The sequence below is a fragment of the Drosophila innubila genome, assembly GCF_004354385.1.
Source record: "Drosophila innubila isolate TH190305 chromosome 3L unlocalized genomic scaffold, UK_Dinn_1.0 0_D_3L, whole genome shotgun sequence".
Lineage (NCBI taxonomy): Eukaryota > Metazoa > Arthropoda > Insecta > Diptera > Drosophilidae > Drosophila > Drosophila innubila.
In genome coordinates this window covers 12,200,627-12,217,556 of record NW_022995376.1, presented here as the reverse complement: position 1 = coordinate 12,217,556, position 16,930 = coordinate 12,200,627, and the positions used below count along the sequence as shown (strand labels likewise).

The 16,930-nt window shown below is 37.7% G+C and overlaps 1 protein-coding gene across 1 annotated transcript in view; it reads right to left on the bottom strand.

Annotated features, from left to right (window-relative positions):
* LOC117787062 overlaps nucleotides 1–16,397 on the bottom strand; it is a 44,582-nt gene extending 28,185 nt beyond the window's left edge. The window contains exons 1-7 of the mRNA XM_034625509.1: nucleotides 16,241–16,397; nucleotides 16,007–16,143; nucleotides 12,003–12,128; nucleotides 5,209–5,313; nucleotides 4,189–4,280; nucleotides 2,681–2,917; nucleotides 1,507–1,665 (exon numbers count right to left, since the gene is read on the bottom strand). Of these exons, the coding sequence (XP_034481400.1) occupies nucleotides 1,507–1,665; nucleotides 2,681–2,917; nucleotides 4,189–4,280; nucleotides 5,209–5,313; nucleotides 12,003–12,128; nucleotides 16,007–16,143; nucleotides 16,241–16,397 (1,013 nt within the window). The remainder of the gene's footprint in view (nucleotides 1–1,506; nucleotides 1,666–2,680; nucleotides 2,918–4,188; nucleotides 4,281–5,208; nucleotides 5,314–12,002; nucleotides 12,129–16,006; nucleotides 16,144–16,240) is intronic.
* Nucleotides 16,398–16,930: the final 533 nt, after the last annotated feature.

The following is a 16,930-nucleotide window of genomic DNA, read 5'->3' as shown; positions in this document are numbered from 1 at the left end:
GTATCCTTTCCTTAAATCTGACTAAAACTATAGTTTTTTAGTAAGAATAGAAATAATAAATATAATATATAGATGTTAGAAAAGTAATAGTTTTAATCAATCAAAACATTGTAAAGAAACTTAAATCAAACAATATTATACCAGGATTTTAGAATAAAATATATTCAAAAAAATTTTGACTCACATTACGTACATGCGTATGCCTCCTTCTACTTAACATATTTCAGATTATTTACATAACTCTATTGTACATGTTGTTATAAGCCATTTTCTAATTATCTTAAAAATATGCAGTTAATTACAAACATGTCGAGTATGTGCAAAGAGATGGTAAATGCCTTCACATTGAAGAGAAAGGTAACGCATATTTAATTTTAAACTCGTATTTGAGTAAAAACATGGAAAAAGTGTGTGGATGGATAAGTTTTCAAAAATTGAGCAAGTTAGCAAGCTCAATGTATCAAGAAACTAAATACAATATTTAATCGTATGTTTAAATTGTTGTTGAATATGATAAATGAAGCAAAAATACTCATATATAAAATGAAATAAACAAAAATTAGCACTTGGCAATTTTAAATAACTGCTATTATTAGTTAAATAATTGTTATGTATGGAAATATATTTGAAAAGTAGACCAATAAATAAAGTTCAATCTGACAAATAAGAATATTTTTCCTTTAAATTGGGATGCTTTTATAGAAAACTTCTCCTCTGAAGGTGTGATGTAAGTGCTTTGAGTGCTCAGTGCTTATTGGGATGACTCTTTAAAAGTTTATAGTGGCAGTTTCACCCGAAAGTACTTGGCAACTAATGAGCAGAGATTTTGCTATTGCATAAATCACATGCATCAAAATGTTGTTTTCAATAGGCGGGCATTTGTATAGCCAAGCAAAAAGTTTCAAATGGGGTCCATACATATATGTACATAAATCTATTTATGTGTTGTGTGCATATACGATAGTGTGTGTGTGTGGGTCTCTATTTAAGTCTGTCTGTTTGGTCGCTTTGTCTGTCTGCCGAGCAACCCAATTTCCGGTTTTTCTTAAGCATTGCGCACAATTGCAAGACACACACAAAGCATCATGAACTGTGACTACGACTCTCTCTCTCTCTGTGTGTGTAAGTAGATGAGTGTGTGTGTGTGTGTGAGTATCTATATGTATGTGTAACTGAATTGGAACACATGCGCCCCAGGCCAACTGCAGTGCAGTGCACTACGACTGCGGTCTCAGACCCACACACACACACACTCACACACACACATATAACTCACGCTCATTAAAATGGCGCTCAGTCAGTCTATGTGTCCGTCTGTCTATCTGTCTGCCTGTCTCGGCTTGTACATGTATTATGAGTTGTGCAATGCTCATATTTAAGTTTTTCATAAAAGCGAGAAATGGCGTTAAATAAATGCCTGACAAGAGCTTCAAGTCACATTGCAATAAACAATTCAACACATCACAACAAAAGTGTATCTTATTTCATTTCATTCATTGCACTTACCGTGACACAACTCGCGGCAACCAGTCACCGCCACAGTATTTGGCCAAGACGGGATCGTTGGTGGAGCTGCCATCATAGAATATCAAATGATCCCGCTCACCCGTACAATCCGACCAGGCCCGAATCGAGCGTGAGGTCTTATTAAAGCTGGCTATGGATCTGCAAATGTTATAAATACAAAATGGAATTAAACACAATTTTCCCTGTGGTTGAACAAAAAACAACCAAAAAAAAAAAAGAATTTAAAATAAAATTGCAATCAGTGCTAAATGCAATGCAAACATTTTCATTTCGATAAGCCGGAAAAACAACTGTGAGCTGTTTGTCAATGTGTTGAAAATTCGAGAACTTGTCAAAGTTAATAACCAGCAGACGAATACATTGGAGTAGACCGGGATAAGCCGCTGAATAAATACTCTATACTCTTTGTAAAAAATCCACGATTTCGAAAAATCAATAGCTGATTGTTGCACTAATGAATTGAATGTGAGATATATAATTTCTCTCTTTAAAACTAAAACACTTTATATAAGTTCAAGGTAGTATGCAAAGATGATCTGATAGCATTATGTAGTTCTTTAAATTGAGTACACAGTTCTATTAAATCCAGATAAAACATCTAAATATATAAATGAGAGTAGTTGTGTTAAATCATTTCGCATTTCGATCAAGTTTTCTTACTTATATACAATTATACACACTACTTATGGTAAGTGTATCAACAATTGCGACTTTTAATAAAAGTCTGCAAACACGAAATGACATTCAGTTTGCTTGACTTTTTGGGCAGCTTCCTGTCAGTTTCTATCTAATTTAAAATGCAGGCATTGTATGCAAACATTTAATTGGAATATACAAAATACAAATTCAAATACAATCAAAAAAAAATACTTCAATATTTTGAGTAGCTGGAGTTTTTATTTGGTGTTTTACAGAGTTTTTGAAAGTGTGAAATGCAAGTGGAAATAAAATTGAAACTGAAACTGAAACTAGAGCTACAAGTCACAATTGCAATTTGGCAAATTGCAATTTGTCATACAAATGCGACACGCTTTACTGGAGCCACAAAAGTCTAATGCTTATTTAATGTGCTCCATCCACGTTACAGAGAATTTGGCATTTCAATGGATCCATAGCTCCCATTCACTATTCAGTCTCTTAGTCTTTTACTTACCGCTTGACTAGGGCCTTGTGCTGATTCTCCTGGCTAACGGCAATCATGGCATGCTTGCTGGTTGGAACCTCTTTCTGGCGTATGGTCCAATAGCAGGTAACATTCCTTGGATACATACCAGGATAATTTGGACTTTGCAGGCGACACTTGTTACGATAGCATTCATCGAATTGCCTTGTACAATAGGTGCCGGGTGTGACACGTCCCAATTCCAATGGCTTATCGGGTAGTCCATACCTGTAACGTGGCCAACACAATATTAGTATACATATACATATGTATGTGCAGGTGTCGCTGTGTGTGTGTGTGAGTTTAGCATTTAATTTAGTTGAGTTTGGCTCAACTGTGCAGTATATTTGTTTGGTATTTAGGGCTTTCCTCCTGCCTGCAATTTGCATAAAATGCGCTCTGGCATTTTAGGGTTAAAATCCCTTTGCTCCTTTCTCTGCCAAATATTTGGCCATTGTTTGGTTTGCTAATGGCTCGCATGTCGGACAGACACATACTCACACACCCACTCACACACAAATACACATTGAACTTGTCTCTCAATGCATTTTGGCTGCATCTAGTCGTAAATATAAATATCCGTGTAAATTGTAAATTGTGTGAAATTTGTTGAGGCGTAAAAATACATTTCAATTTCTATTTCTATTGCCATATCCGGCGCACAACTGGCACAAACAATGAGCGCGACGCAAACACACAGACAGAGAGAAGGAGGGACAAAATTTGACACACGTCTAGGCACAAATGGATTGCAGAATGAATCGTATATGGCATGCCACGTGTCCCTCTTTCTCCTCTTGTCTCCTCTCCTCTCCTCTCCTAACCAAGACAAGGAGCTTCTACTGCTCATGTTTTATGCAGAGCTTCCCAACTACGGAACTGGCATTGTGCTGCACCACAGGTAGAAAGATTTAGCTCAACCTAACTTTGGCTCAGCTGCCAAAGAGCTACGAGTGCTCCAAAGCTAAGGACAAACTGTCAGACACCACACACACACACACACACTCCTTTGATGTCATTAACTTGCCGAGCTGTCCACACTTTTTAAGCTAGCCTTTTTTTTATCTCAACCCGAGGGTTGAATGGTAAATTATTGCGTTGCGACTTGCTTAATAGTCGCACTAAGCTTAGGAAAATGTATTCCCCAAAGACATTAATGGCACTTTTCAAACTAGAATATTTAAAAAAAAATAAATAGAACAAAATAAATAAATAAAAATAAAATAGCAACCATTGCAAATTGTAAACAATGACTTTTATACATCACTATCAATAAGTTTAATTAAAATATCTATCTATTCTATATTTACTTTATGAAATGTAGCTACTTTAGTTTTTTCAGATAGTCAATAAATAAAATCCCCTTAGTAAGTTAGCAGTTCAGATAATCTACTTTTTGATCGACCCTTTCACCATTTATACTGTATCTTCTTTTGTCTTTTGTCAATCTTGAGCTCCGACACAATTTAGCTGAATTTTTCATTTTCCAACGAACTTACCTTACAACTGCATCGGACTGGCTAATAAATTTGTATCTTATGCTGAACTCGAAGGGTTTCTCGTCTCGAATATTGCGTGGCGGATGAAATACCTGAAAAATGTCAAAGCAGAAAATGTGAAAAACAACCCAAAAGAAAGAGATAATCGCAATGCAATAACTGCGCAAGTGGAAATAAAAGCAGGTACGAGTACAGATGCAGACGTATAGGGGAACTATGTCAAATTGAAGGGGAAATGATATCTCGTCAGTCAAGAGTCTTCTTGTAAATAGTGTGTGGGCCAATACAAAGGACATTGATTCACATTATGTCGTGCTAAAGGCCCCCCATTGAAGTATTTATTTGTCGAAAAGTGAGCGACAGCTGACAAGACAAAAGAACAAATGCATTTCGGTTAAGAGCGAAACTCTTTCAGTTCGTGCTCTTAATGAGTTAAACGGAAACTTGTTCTCTCTTTCTCTGAAATATTGTCATTTGCACACGCAATTTTCTTTTAATTATGCAATCTGCAATCTGCGCCTTCTCCAACCACGTCAGCTCATCATCACTTGAAGCAATTTGCTGCACTCTCAGCAGCAGAAGCAATCTAGTGAGAGGTTGGCGACTGAGAATGGGCTCGAATCGAGTATGAATTTTTATTAATTTTCATAATTTATGCGCTGGCGAATACTGTAAAATGAAACCTGGTCCAGAGAGCTGTTGTCCATTTGCCTTTATGGCTGCGCGTTTATTTAAATATTAATCAGAAAGTGGGAATGGCTGCCCAAGTAAACATTACGCATACGCCACGTATCCGCAAAAGTTGTTCAATATTAAATTAAAAACAAGAATGGGAGTCCTTTCTCTAACGAATTTTAAATACACTTGAAATAGTGACGATCAGTCATTAAATTATATTTTGCATTAACTTTTAAGAGTACCTGGTTAATAATTTTAGAATCCGATTAATAACTGATCTGATCAATTTTACAAATGACAAAGGTCAACTAGCATATATGCTATATGTTGTCCTTCACTCACCTTCACTGATGCTGTCACCGTGGATGTTTCGCTGAAGTATAATTGCGGTCCTGTGGCCTTGCCGCACCAGGAGCCGCCTGTGAATGGTCGCCCCAGTTCGCTGAGCTGCAAAGTAAATAAATAAAAGTTAATTAATTAAATATGAAGTTTGCTTCACACAGTATGCTGTGAAAGCAATTTTCCAGCTGTCTTTATTCCTATTTAATTTGACACATTTTAAAGAACACGCGTTTTGGAAAGTAGGTTAAGTTGTACTCCCATTTTTTCGCATGTTTGCATCGATTTTAGTGAGAAAAATAAATGAAAATATTTACAGAGCCAGTGAAAAATTAATAAACGCGCGGAAACTGCAACCAGCATCGCCAGCACAATCCCAAAGCATCTCGCAGTCCCAATCCGAATCCCATTCAATTTAAAACTGCAGCCTGCCCAGACCAAGCATCTGGCATGGGTAATGGATTATGACTGTTGTATAAATTTTATTTGCTGGCGCCGTTTGCCACCTCCTGTGCTCAATATTTGATTGTTTTCCTTTCGTCGTCGTCGCTGCCGCCGTCGACTGCAGCAGCGACTGCGGCAGCGACTGCGGCAACTGCAGCTGGCAGCCAGAAGTATTGATGCTGCAAAAAAGTATTGCATACATTTGTGCGCCAAGTGCCGATTTCAACTTGATGCTAAAAAAAATTGTTGGCAATTGTCGAAGGTGCGCCAACTGAAACAACAACCAATTCGATTGCCAGGCACCTAAAAGTGCACACCAAATAAATACAGCTACACACACACACACATTATTCTCCAACTTACACACATATTTACGTACACAAATCAATCAAATAAAAAAAAATAGGTATTTGGACCGATTACATGCTATTTTCAGCACAGTTGATTGTCTTGAACTCTGCATAAGTAATTAGACAGACAAATGATCTTTTGTTGCGGCTAGCTGTTCTCAATTTATTCTGTATACAGATTAATAGAGCCAACTTAAAATACCTATTTACTTAGTCATTACCAAGCATAAATATGTGTTACCTAGAAGTCGCTGTAAATGCAATCCATTAAATTATACACGATTGCCATTAGCCGTTGCACGTGCCCCATTGGGAGTTGTTGCATGCTCGTCGTGAGTGCAGCGAACACAATAGAAAAATCACCAGGGTTGTCAATTAGCATTCATTGAACATAGCTGAGCATAGGCTTTCGTAATGTCGCTAATGGTGACCAAGAATGGCTAACCTCATCGCCAATGGAGCAATAGAAGGGTGAAAGTAGGGTGTCCTTTTTGTAGTTTCTGTTTGGCAGGGATCGATAGGCCGTCAGCTCATTTACACAGTACCCATAGCTTTTCTATTGGCACTGCTTATGAATGAGGTTGGGGTTCCAATTGATTAAGTTTTTAGTTAATGGGTTATTTGAACTGCGCCGCACATTGTCCAGCCATCCAGATCCAGCTCGATGTCCATGTTCATGTCGATGCTTAGTCCTGCAACTGGCCTATGTCCTGTGGTTGCTATTTCTTTTTCATCTCCCGCTCCTCCTCCTGATATTGCTCAACTCAAACAACAATTTTTGCTGTAATTGCAAAGTTGCCATCGATGTCGTTCATTCCAGAGATCTGCCAATATTTGTAACTGGTTAGAGTTGCAATTCACTGCTGTCATATGAAATGCTCTCCACTGTGAAAGAGAGCTGGCCGTAGCTAAAACTGGAGTTGGAGCTGGAGCTGGAGCTGGAGAAGGCATTGAGCAGCAGGCCTGACTGCCCGGCATAATGGTAATTTTCCGATTTCGATTTTGTGTAAATTCATTGCAAACTGTGCTGCCTCCTCTGTCTGTTTTTGTTTCTTGCCCCTAAGCACTCTCTGCACTCTGCACAGGCTGGACTCTGTTCTTCAGGTCATCATCATGTTCATGTTGATTATCATCATCTTCATCGTTGTGTCCATTGTGTGCAGTGGAGCGTTATTAGCATCGACTTCATAACGAATTATTGGAATTTCGTTTTATTCACTCTCCCATCTTCTATCTCCTCGATTTGGTTTGCTCAACATTTCCCTTGCTTCCATTCCTTTTCTTATTTTAGTTCTTTGGTCTTGTGGTCTTTTGTTTGATTAAGTGTTGGTTTTAAATTGATTGAATTATTATTGTGGTCAGTTGGGACACTGGCATAAATGTTGAATAGCCAAAAGGACACGAGCTGTTGACTTTGCGTACAATTTCTCGGCTTTACTTTAACTTAATTTCAAGTTAATAGGATGTAGTTACTTTTTCAGGGTTCACAAATTTTAAATTTTTTTAATAAAATTAACTGAAAACTGATTGAATTTTAAATGTCTGCTTTTCAAATCTCATAACGAGCTTTTAAAAAATAAATTAATTTGCTGAGTTTATCTATCTATCTTTCTCATCCTTAAGATATTGAGTTACTATCATACAAAAAGATTTGTCCAAAAAAGCACAATCTAGATAATAGCTTCAACTTTGAGCAAATTCAATACAGTTTTTATGAAAAAAACTTCTTTAATTTGAATGCTACATGTAATTCTTTAATGAAACAATAATTCGAGTGATTACATTAACTTTTAGTTGAATAATTCTTAATAAATTGCAGCATTTAATGCGATTGGAGATACAGCGAGGCATCAATACAATGACTGCGCTTAAGGTGAAGCACAATTATTCCTATACATATATAATCCTGTGTATCAATGAAATGTAATAAGTAATTTTCATGTAGTATTGCTGTAAACCTATCAAAAGAATTGAACATTTACTGAGTATAAAAATCCATTTGAACATTTTTAATTTTCCAACCGTGGAATTATTGTTAGTTTGCAGAGCGTTGTGTACAATCAACCTTTGGCTGATTAAACATGGCTCAATTCAGACTGTCGACACAACATTTTACCTGGCATTGTTCAGGAGCTCATCATCAGGCAGAGCGACAGAGCCGCGTCATTTAAACAATAGCCGATAAAACTTTTATCATCTATAGAGTTGTTGTTGGGTGTCGACGTCGTCGCTTCATAATCTGCCGACAATAAACAAAAGCCTCGCAACAGTGAAACCTTCAATTCCTGCATCCGGTTTGTCCCTCTTCTCTTTCCGTGTCCTCTGCTTACTTGTATTGTGAAACAATTTAAGCATATAATGCCACATTCGTTCAACCCACACACAGTGAGGAAGAGATAGGAAAAGAGAAAGTGCCAACTCTGTCTGCATTTCTCTTTGATTTACTGTAATTTAAAACATTTGCCACAGTTTTTTACGTCATTGCTATTAAAAAATCATTAAATATAAATTATGGAGCCGAGCGAAGCTTTTAATTTGCAATTCAATGCGTTCATGTATAATAAATAATATGAAAAAATATCTTACAAGTAATGGAAATTAGTGGGGTTATCCCGAAGATACCCTGTGTCAAGTATTATGTCATCACTGAGAATTATGCTTGTGATAAAATGATTTATATAACTTTACATTTTTTCTGTAGACAGAAAGTCTAAGTATGTTGTTCAGTTAAAAAATTGGAAGTACTTTAATGCATATAAAAAATGCAGCTGTATTTCAAGCTGAATACCATCAAAAACAGAACATTTCATTACTTTGGTATAACCAGTTTGATCAGGTCTAAATAAAGGGTATACGACACAGGGTATAACACAAACCTTTCGTAGCATTTTTTCGGTTTTGACTCTTAAATTTACGACAGAAACAAATGCCGCTGGGCAGCTAATAGGAGCAGGAGTACTCGAAAGGAATGTCCAAGGAGTTTGCCAAGTTGAATTATGAGCTTGTCTATGGCACACACACACATACATAAACAAATACGTTTATAGATAGACAAGCTTAAATTGCTATTGACAAACTGGAATGCATTGTTGCTGTAGCTGTTGTCTTAGCCACGAAGCAGCACAAGGAAACAGGACTTACAACAGAGGACAGAAGACAGGGGACGGGGGACGAAGAACGGAGAACATGAAGCGTGGAGACTAAGCGGATGTTATGATTGTCAAATATTGAGTCATTTACTCAAGCTGGCCAGGCCAAAGGACAACTTGGATAGCAGGATAGCAGGCAGCGTCTTGTTGTTGTTTAAGTTGTAGTTGTTGATGCTGTTACTGTTGATTTAGGTTAATACGTTTATGCATAAACTTTGTTATTTATGATTAACAATATTAGCAAATAAACAAAGCAACAGCAACTTTTCCCCCACAGTCAGCTGTTGGTCGAGTTTAAAGCAAAAAGTGTTGCTAAATTATTCAAAATAATCCAGAGAAAAGGTCGTATTAAGGGCATTGCCTCGTGCAATATGCATGAGACTGAAACTGTCTAACTAAATTGAATAACTGATTAAACTGTTACTTGGCAGCCACTCACACGCACTCCGGGCCAGTTTGCAACTCGTACTCATATGTATTACAAAACTCTACCATAGATTGGCATAAATATGAGAGACGGTCAAGAATTTATGTGTCCAGGTCATGACACGAATAATTTATAAAGGAAACCAAACGAAAACGAAGCCAAAAAAAAAAAAACGAATTAAATTGAGAAAACACAAAAAAAAAAATGGAAATAAAAACTGAAACCGCGTCAGCAGTTAAAAATGTTTGCCTTAAATAAATAAAAACAGGCGTCGGAGCGAACCAACTGCGATAAAAACCCGCCAACGAACCCGGAGAATGACAACACAAACCTGCGGTTAGTTACGAGTTTATAAAACTGCAACAAGGCCCGTCCATATGCGAGAAAAAATTGCAAATATTTAACTGCATTTTAAAACCCAAACTTGTATGCAAAAACAAACGGTCCTCCACCATTCTCAGCTCCCCAACAGAGTCCTGCTTCCCGCACCAGATCGACTCCGGGTGCAGTTTCCCGTACACATGTCAAGTGCCAAATGAAACCTCAACAGACAGATGGACGGATGAACAGACGGACAGACGGATGGACGGATGGACAGCGGCAGGGCTGGACAGGACCACAAAATGTCAGCGTACGCCCCACGCTTGTTCAAAATTTATTGTCACAAAGGCAGACGAGGGGCGTGGACGCAGAATCAAGAGGGAAAAGCTAAAACAAAAACTGCTGCATCACTCGGCATCGCTAAAATAATATAGGACTATGGGTTCCCTCAGAGGGAGGTACATAAGGACACGAAGGAGGGGATTCACTTTCAGTTGGACAACGAAATGAAACCCACGCTGAACATATTTGGACAGAAGAATAGAAAAAGCTCCAAAAAGAAACTATAAAAGATAATGTCATTTAGTCAAGAGGAAACCCTTCAAAAAAATGCTAATCAACTTTGACCTAGAAGCACCAAAAGGAATAAAAGCGCATGTACGAGGAGGGAAACCCAAGAAAACGGTAGCATTTTTTTTTAACTTTAAATAAAAGCTGTTAAATTAAATTTTTTCTTGACGGTGAAAAAATCTAGATTTGGAATTAATATTCGAAACAAAGGTAATATTGAAGTTATATGGTTGACATGACTCCACTTTGGAAGAATGCAAAAAGTATTTGAATTTGAAATTCCTTAGATTGTTTCACATTTTAAAGTTTGTAAGGGTTTTTTAAAGTAAAGTTTTTCCCCAATCTATCTATTTACATTTTAAAGCATTCTTAAATGCGCACGTTTTGCGTGAAATAATCACACCTATTCCCTCGTTCCCTCCAAAGAGAAAAACACTTTGCTCTGCCATTCAACACTTTGCTTGCCTTGAAATCGCTTTACCGCACCTCAATGTAGATTTCTCTGGCCGTTGTCCGTACAACTTAAGCTTTGAAATTAATTCAAAAGCTGTAAGATGGCTTTAGGTAACTAAAAGCACATGCAAAGTGCATAGTCGATATATCGAAGGGAACTTCATTCCTTGCTAATGGTACTAAAACTACATTTAATGTAATGCAGCAGCATCAGATTATAAAAGTACATTCAGCTACAATTCAGTTACAGATACATATACAAAGATACACATAGAACTGAATGGGAATGTGGATGCTGTCGATACACACTATACTTATATACAAATGTACATTTGAACATATTGCACAAGTCAATTACAGGGATTTGGAACATTTTATTTGGTCAGGGCTTTAGTTTTACTGTCGTCCTCCACTCTCTTTCTCCGCTTAACGGAACCGAAAACTGTTCGAAATGGCAAAGGGGCGTGGCAGAGACCAAAATGTCTCGGCAAAGTAGCAATGTCAACAGCGTGGAGCCGCAAAAATTGTGATAAAAATATATGTATGTTAAATAGTTTTCTCTTCTGCTGCGTTCTCTTCCTTTCGTTTTCGTTTTCATTGCATTTCTTTATTTATCCCAACAACAACAACAACAGTAACAACAGTAACACTGAGAAAGAGGGAGACAGGCGCACACAATTCAATTCAATTTGCTGGGCTAATGTGGCATTTGTCAACAGAACCAACAGAAAATTACAGAATTACTCGGACATTGATTGAATCGCAGGACGGAGCGACGGTCAAACCCGGAGCGTGAACCAGACGAAACGAGTCACAACCCCAGTAATGGAACTGCTCCCATTCCTCTCTCCTTACACACACACACACACACACACTGTGCTCTGCTTTGGGTCTGGCTGTGTGTGTGTGGAATAAAATTAAAGTTGAACGTAAGTTCAATAGCTGCAACAGCAAATGGAGTGCAAGTTACAACGTCCACTAGACGAGGATTGGAGTGGAGGCTTAAACGTAGACAGAGACGGAGACGGGGGCGAACTTACGTAATATTCAATTCAAATTTTAATAAATTAAATTTGCACTCACCTGCATAAAACCCTCGGGACAGCCGGGCAGCTCACCGGTCGGACTCAGATTCGTTTCATAACCATCCACATCCGTATCGACCATGCCCTCATCGAAGCGGCCCACCGTAAAGCCATCAAAGATGATCTGAAAAATGAATGAGAAACATATACATAAATATATGTACATCAATATTAGTTTACCATGAGGCAGGTTAAAGTACAGCGATCAAATAACACGACCTAAAGATGCCCTGTAGTCTAGAAAATTATGTGACATTAATCGAATAGTTTGATTTACATAGTTTTTAAATTGTCAAAGAAAAAGTGTCCATGGAGAACAGCATCGAGTGTAATACCCTTTATCGAAAAGAATTAATATGTAGGGTATTAGATATATATTTTATGTTCGTTTAGTTTCACACACGTTAAAGTTATGTAAATGAAATTCAATTGCAAGCAGGGAGACCCTTTGGCCACGCCCACACCGCACATTTGACTGCCCTCTCTGTTTGCATATTAGATTGGCCATAAAAAAGACAACACACAGCAGGCGTCAGAGAGCAAGGTCAGGACAGACTCGGCACGGGAAAAGTATCTACAAGCTCCAGATGGAGCTCAAGTCAAAGTCAAGTGTCTGTTGCAATATTTTTGTGTGTATGACTGTATGTGTGTACGTGTGTGTGTCTGTGTCTTCATGTATTTTAATAAAATATGCAAATAAAGTTGTGCGTGGGCTTGGCATTGCCAAATTACAAACAAAACTACCCCGAAAAGGGTTCAACTTTCTGATGCTTTATAAATTTTTTAACACCTCACTCGTAAACACAGTCGCAAGCAGCAAATAGAATGAAACACGATTTTAATTTCGTATATTAAACCAACTCGGAATATCTATGAAAATGATGGTCATCACATAAGATCTTCGCAGGAAAACTCTTGTGCAAAACTTTCCAGCATTCCAACTTTCTCAGTTCAGCTGGACACACAAAACTCTCCTGAGTAAGTAATTTATGTCTTTTTTTATACGTTTTTTTTATGGAGTTTTGCATGTTAAATGAAAGTTGCGCCAAAGTTGTTGCCACATGTAACGCTTTCAAGTGGGCAATGGTTTTATTTCTGTCCATTTTACAACTCGTACTCTACACGCTAACAAAACTTGAAAATGCATTTGCAAGTAGACGCAAAACTTGGACTGCGTAATTGAGGTGCTCATCTAGTATTCGCAAATTAATGCTAATATTATATTACTTCATGTATTTAATTTCATGTAGATTGCAGTAAGAAATGGTTTGTTGTAGTGCTTACTACTTCATCTTATCAAATCTTTAAATGAGCGAATTAATTACTTAAAATATCACATTATATTTCATTCAATTTTTCCTCATGAATAATCAAGAGTGAATTATTATAAATTGAATAAATTTTATCATTATTTATTAATAAATAATTATTTTTAGAACAGATATAAGAACACGCAGTAGGACTTGACCTAGACTTACTTAGACAAATATATCATTAACAATCTACATATTTAAGAATAATTTGTTTATACCTTAAATAAATAAAACAAGTAACATATTAACAGTAAACAAAAAAAAAGATAGTCTCTCATTATTTCATTGTGTGCACAATCAATGTTTTAAAATTCCAGAAAAATACTCAAATATTAACATCGTAGAAAAAATGCATTTATAAATGTGAAAATCGCGCAGAAAAGAGACAAGAAAAATCTCGTTTCCAATGCATAAACAAATATAAAGAACCCATTTGAAATACTATCAAACAAAACAAAAAAAAATAATAATAATAAAATGAAAACTCCATATAAAAACCTAAAAATTATGCAGCTATGTGAATTTATATGAAAAAATCTGTTGATTTATGTGGCTGGTGAAATTCGCTGGCTTTTATTACAACAATTTAATATTGCTGCAGAATGCTAAAAAAATTTTGAGAAATAAGAGAAATTTACTGGCAGCATTTACCGCTCTTTTTAAGTCACCCGATACGTCCGGATACCTTCCCCCCATTAGGGGCGTGAAAAATGCGCTCAGCTTGTGGCGTAAATTACAGAGTGCAACTTCAGGATATTTGATTAAAGCATAAAAAAATGAAAAACGCATCATGCTGGGAGTTTTGGGGCGAAGTTATTTCCATTAAAAATTAGCCGCGGGTTAAGCTATAGCGATCTGGGGTCAGGACTCTGAGGAGGTTGGAGAAAGACCTAGGGTAATTTAAACTTTTGCTCTCGGTGGGAAACACACACCGACAATCATCAATCAATATGTACGGCAGGACAAGCTGACAGACAAGTCGACAGACGATTGCGAAGCCAAGGACGAGTTTGTCGCCTTAACCGGCGCGTAACATTATTATTTCAAGCAATTTCCCACGTAGACGCACAGCAGGGGTAAAACATAATGGGAAGGGGAAGGGAATGAAGAAGGGAATGGAAATGGAAAAGGCAGTCTGCCTGAGGTATGTATGTAGATGGATAAAGTGAAAGCCAAGCACATGATTTATATGCGTTGCGAGCAGAATCAGCCACGTTTATCAGCGTGGTCTACAAATGCGGAAACACAAAATAAAAGTTATAACTTATGCATGACAGATTTGGTGCAAGGTGCAAAGCTGCCAAAGCTGCCGAAGCTGCCGAGGCAGCCAGCAACTTTGCATATATCATCATATATACCCGTACAGCCATGCCAATGTTCCGGATTACGAAAATGATTGAGAAATGGAGCAGCAAAGGACTCACTTCGTCGTCAGCATCTTCTCTTTGACTGCTGTTTTTCTGTCCTATTTACAGCTTTGCCTACACGCCTTCATCTCCCCAAGAGTAAGGGATGCGGCATCATACAGCCCTGGCAACATAACCCACTCCAAAATCGTATCCTTGTTGAGCGCTGCTCATCGTTTACTTCCCAGCTAACTGCTCATTGCGCTGTTACGCAAATTGCATGGAAATCAATTATTTTGGAAATTGAAATTGACGTTTTTCTGACAGTTCGCCAAAAATGTTTTGAAGCGTGTCTAATTTTATTGTCAAGGCTCTCGTCGTTTCGTTTCGTTTCGTCTGTGCCCCAAAGGCACTTTAAAGTCTTCACTTAAAGAGTGTCCTCCTCCTGCCTGCGGTTCAGATAGCTTTGGGTCATAGCTCAGTCATACCCCTAATTGAGCACGCACATAAAGTCAGAGCTCCGAACAACTCATCCATCCATCAGCGTGAAATAGTAGCGAAAAAAAAACACACACAAAAAGTGACGAATCTTCGTAACATAACAGAACCTAAGATACACTATGAAATTTAAAGAAGAAAAGCAAAAGTGTGGGAAGCCAAAGCTGTCTTTTTTCTATGAAAATTTATCAAATCACTTTTGCATATAATTGTTAAGTTTTCTTTTCTTCCAATTCAAGAAAAACATAAATTGTTTTTAATATTTTGGTTTTTTTTTTTTAAATTTATCTATTACATTTGAAGTGCTGTTTTATTAGAAATAAATAAATAAATGAATTGTATATCATTAAACTACTATTACAAATGCTATTAACTTATTGTAATTTCTTTGGTAAGTGTATAGTATTTAAAATCTGGTCCAAAGTGTTCTGCAACTTTTGTGTCTGTTCATGGATCTGTATTTTGCCGAAATATTTCACGTTGCATTTGTGCGTGACGTTTTGTGGGAGAAAACAACGACAGTTGCACACTTGGCCTCTGTTTCCGTTCGTGTGTGTTTGCATATTCGAGTACACATATACAAATCCGTATCTCTCATTTTTTCCCTCTCTCTCTATCTCTCTCTCTCTCTATCTCTCTCTCTCTCTCTCTTTCACTTGCTTTGTCTCTGTCTGTGTGCAGTGTAGCTTTATGTCGTCGACGCGCCTGCTAATCTTTGGCCTACGGCGTGCTAAAGCCGACCACGGCAACAGCCGGACAGCAGTCTGGCAAACACTACAGAAGAGCAGTCAAAAGAGAGTCACTGGGAACCCCCATACACTGGCCCACACCTGTCGGGGACTCACCTGAACTATGTCGCCTTGATCATGGCCGGACGCGGTGAATGTCAAGTGACAGAGGAACGGCAATTTATTCCACTGTGGCGTTGGCACCTTAATGGCATATGTGCGTCCGATATCACCATAATAAGTCCGATTGCAGACTGTTCGCGTGTTGCACCAAGATAAAGATACAAACAAAGAGACACAGTTACAGATGCATTTCAGTTAAATTCAGCACACACACACACACACACTCACCGGAACAGTGTTTGGGCTCATCACTGCCATCGGCACAGTCACTGCGTCCATCGCAGTATTTGTCAAGTGGCACGCAGATACTTCCAATGCTCCCGCTCCCCTTGCACGAGAACTCCGAGACGCGACAGGTGAGGCACAAGCTTAATGTGGCCAACATGCACAGCAATAACAGCAGCCAGAGTTGACCTGGTCTATCTTTATGGCGTGGGCTGAGCATCTGCAAAGAATAAAGCCAGTTGGTTAAATCAGGATTAATTATCAGAAAGAAGAGAATTAATATCAATCAAAAAGTAATCATTGGAGTGAGATCTGCTCAGAATTAATTTTAATTTAAGTAAAACCAAAGATAATAATAAATGTCTCACAAATTACTCTCCTCAATTTGTGTGCTAGTATTCGCTTGTATTTGTTCAAATCTATATTATTATTTTCATTTCATGTCTTTATATTTGGCAAAAAGTATTTAAAACACATTTTGAGTCTCTGAAATACTTTGACGAAAGTATTTTTCTGAAGTGTAAGTGTAGCTGAAGTGCTTGAATGTGAATGCTATGTTGTGCCTTTTTACTGGGACTCTGAAATTTCTGAAATGCTTTTGTACAATTTCTTGCAGAATAATTACAATTCCCATTGAATCTAATGTCCTCCTCACCCACCAAGCAAAGCGTGCAAGTGAAAACTTTCGACATA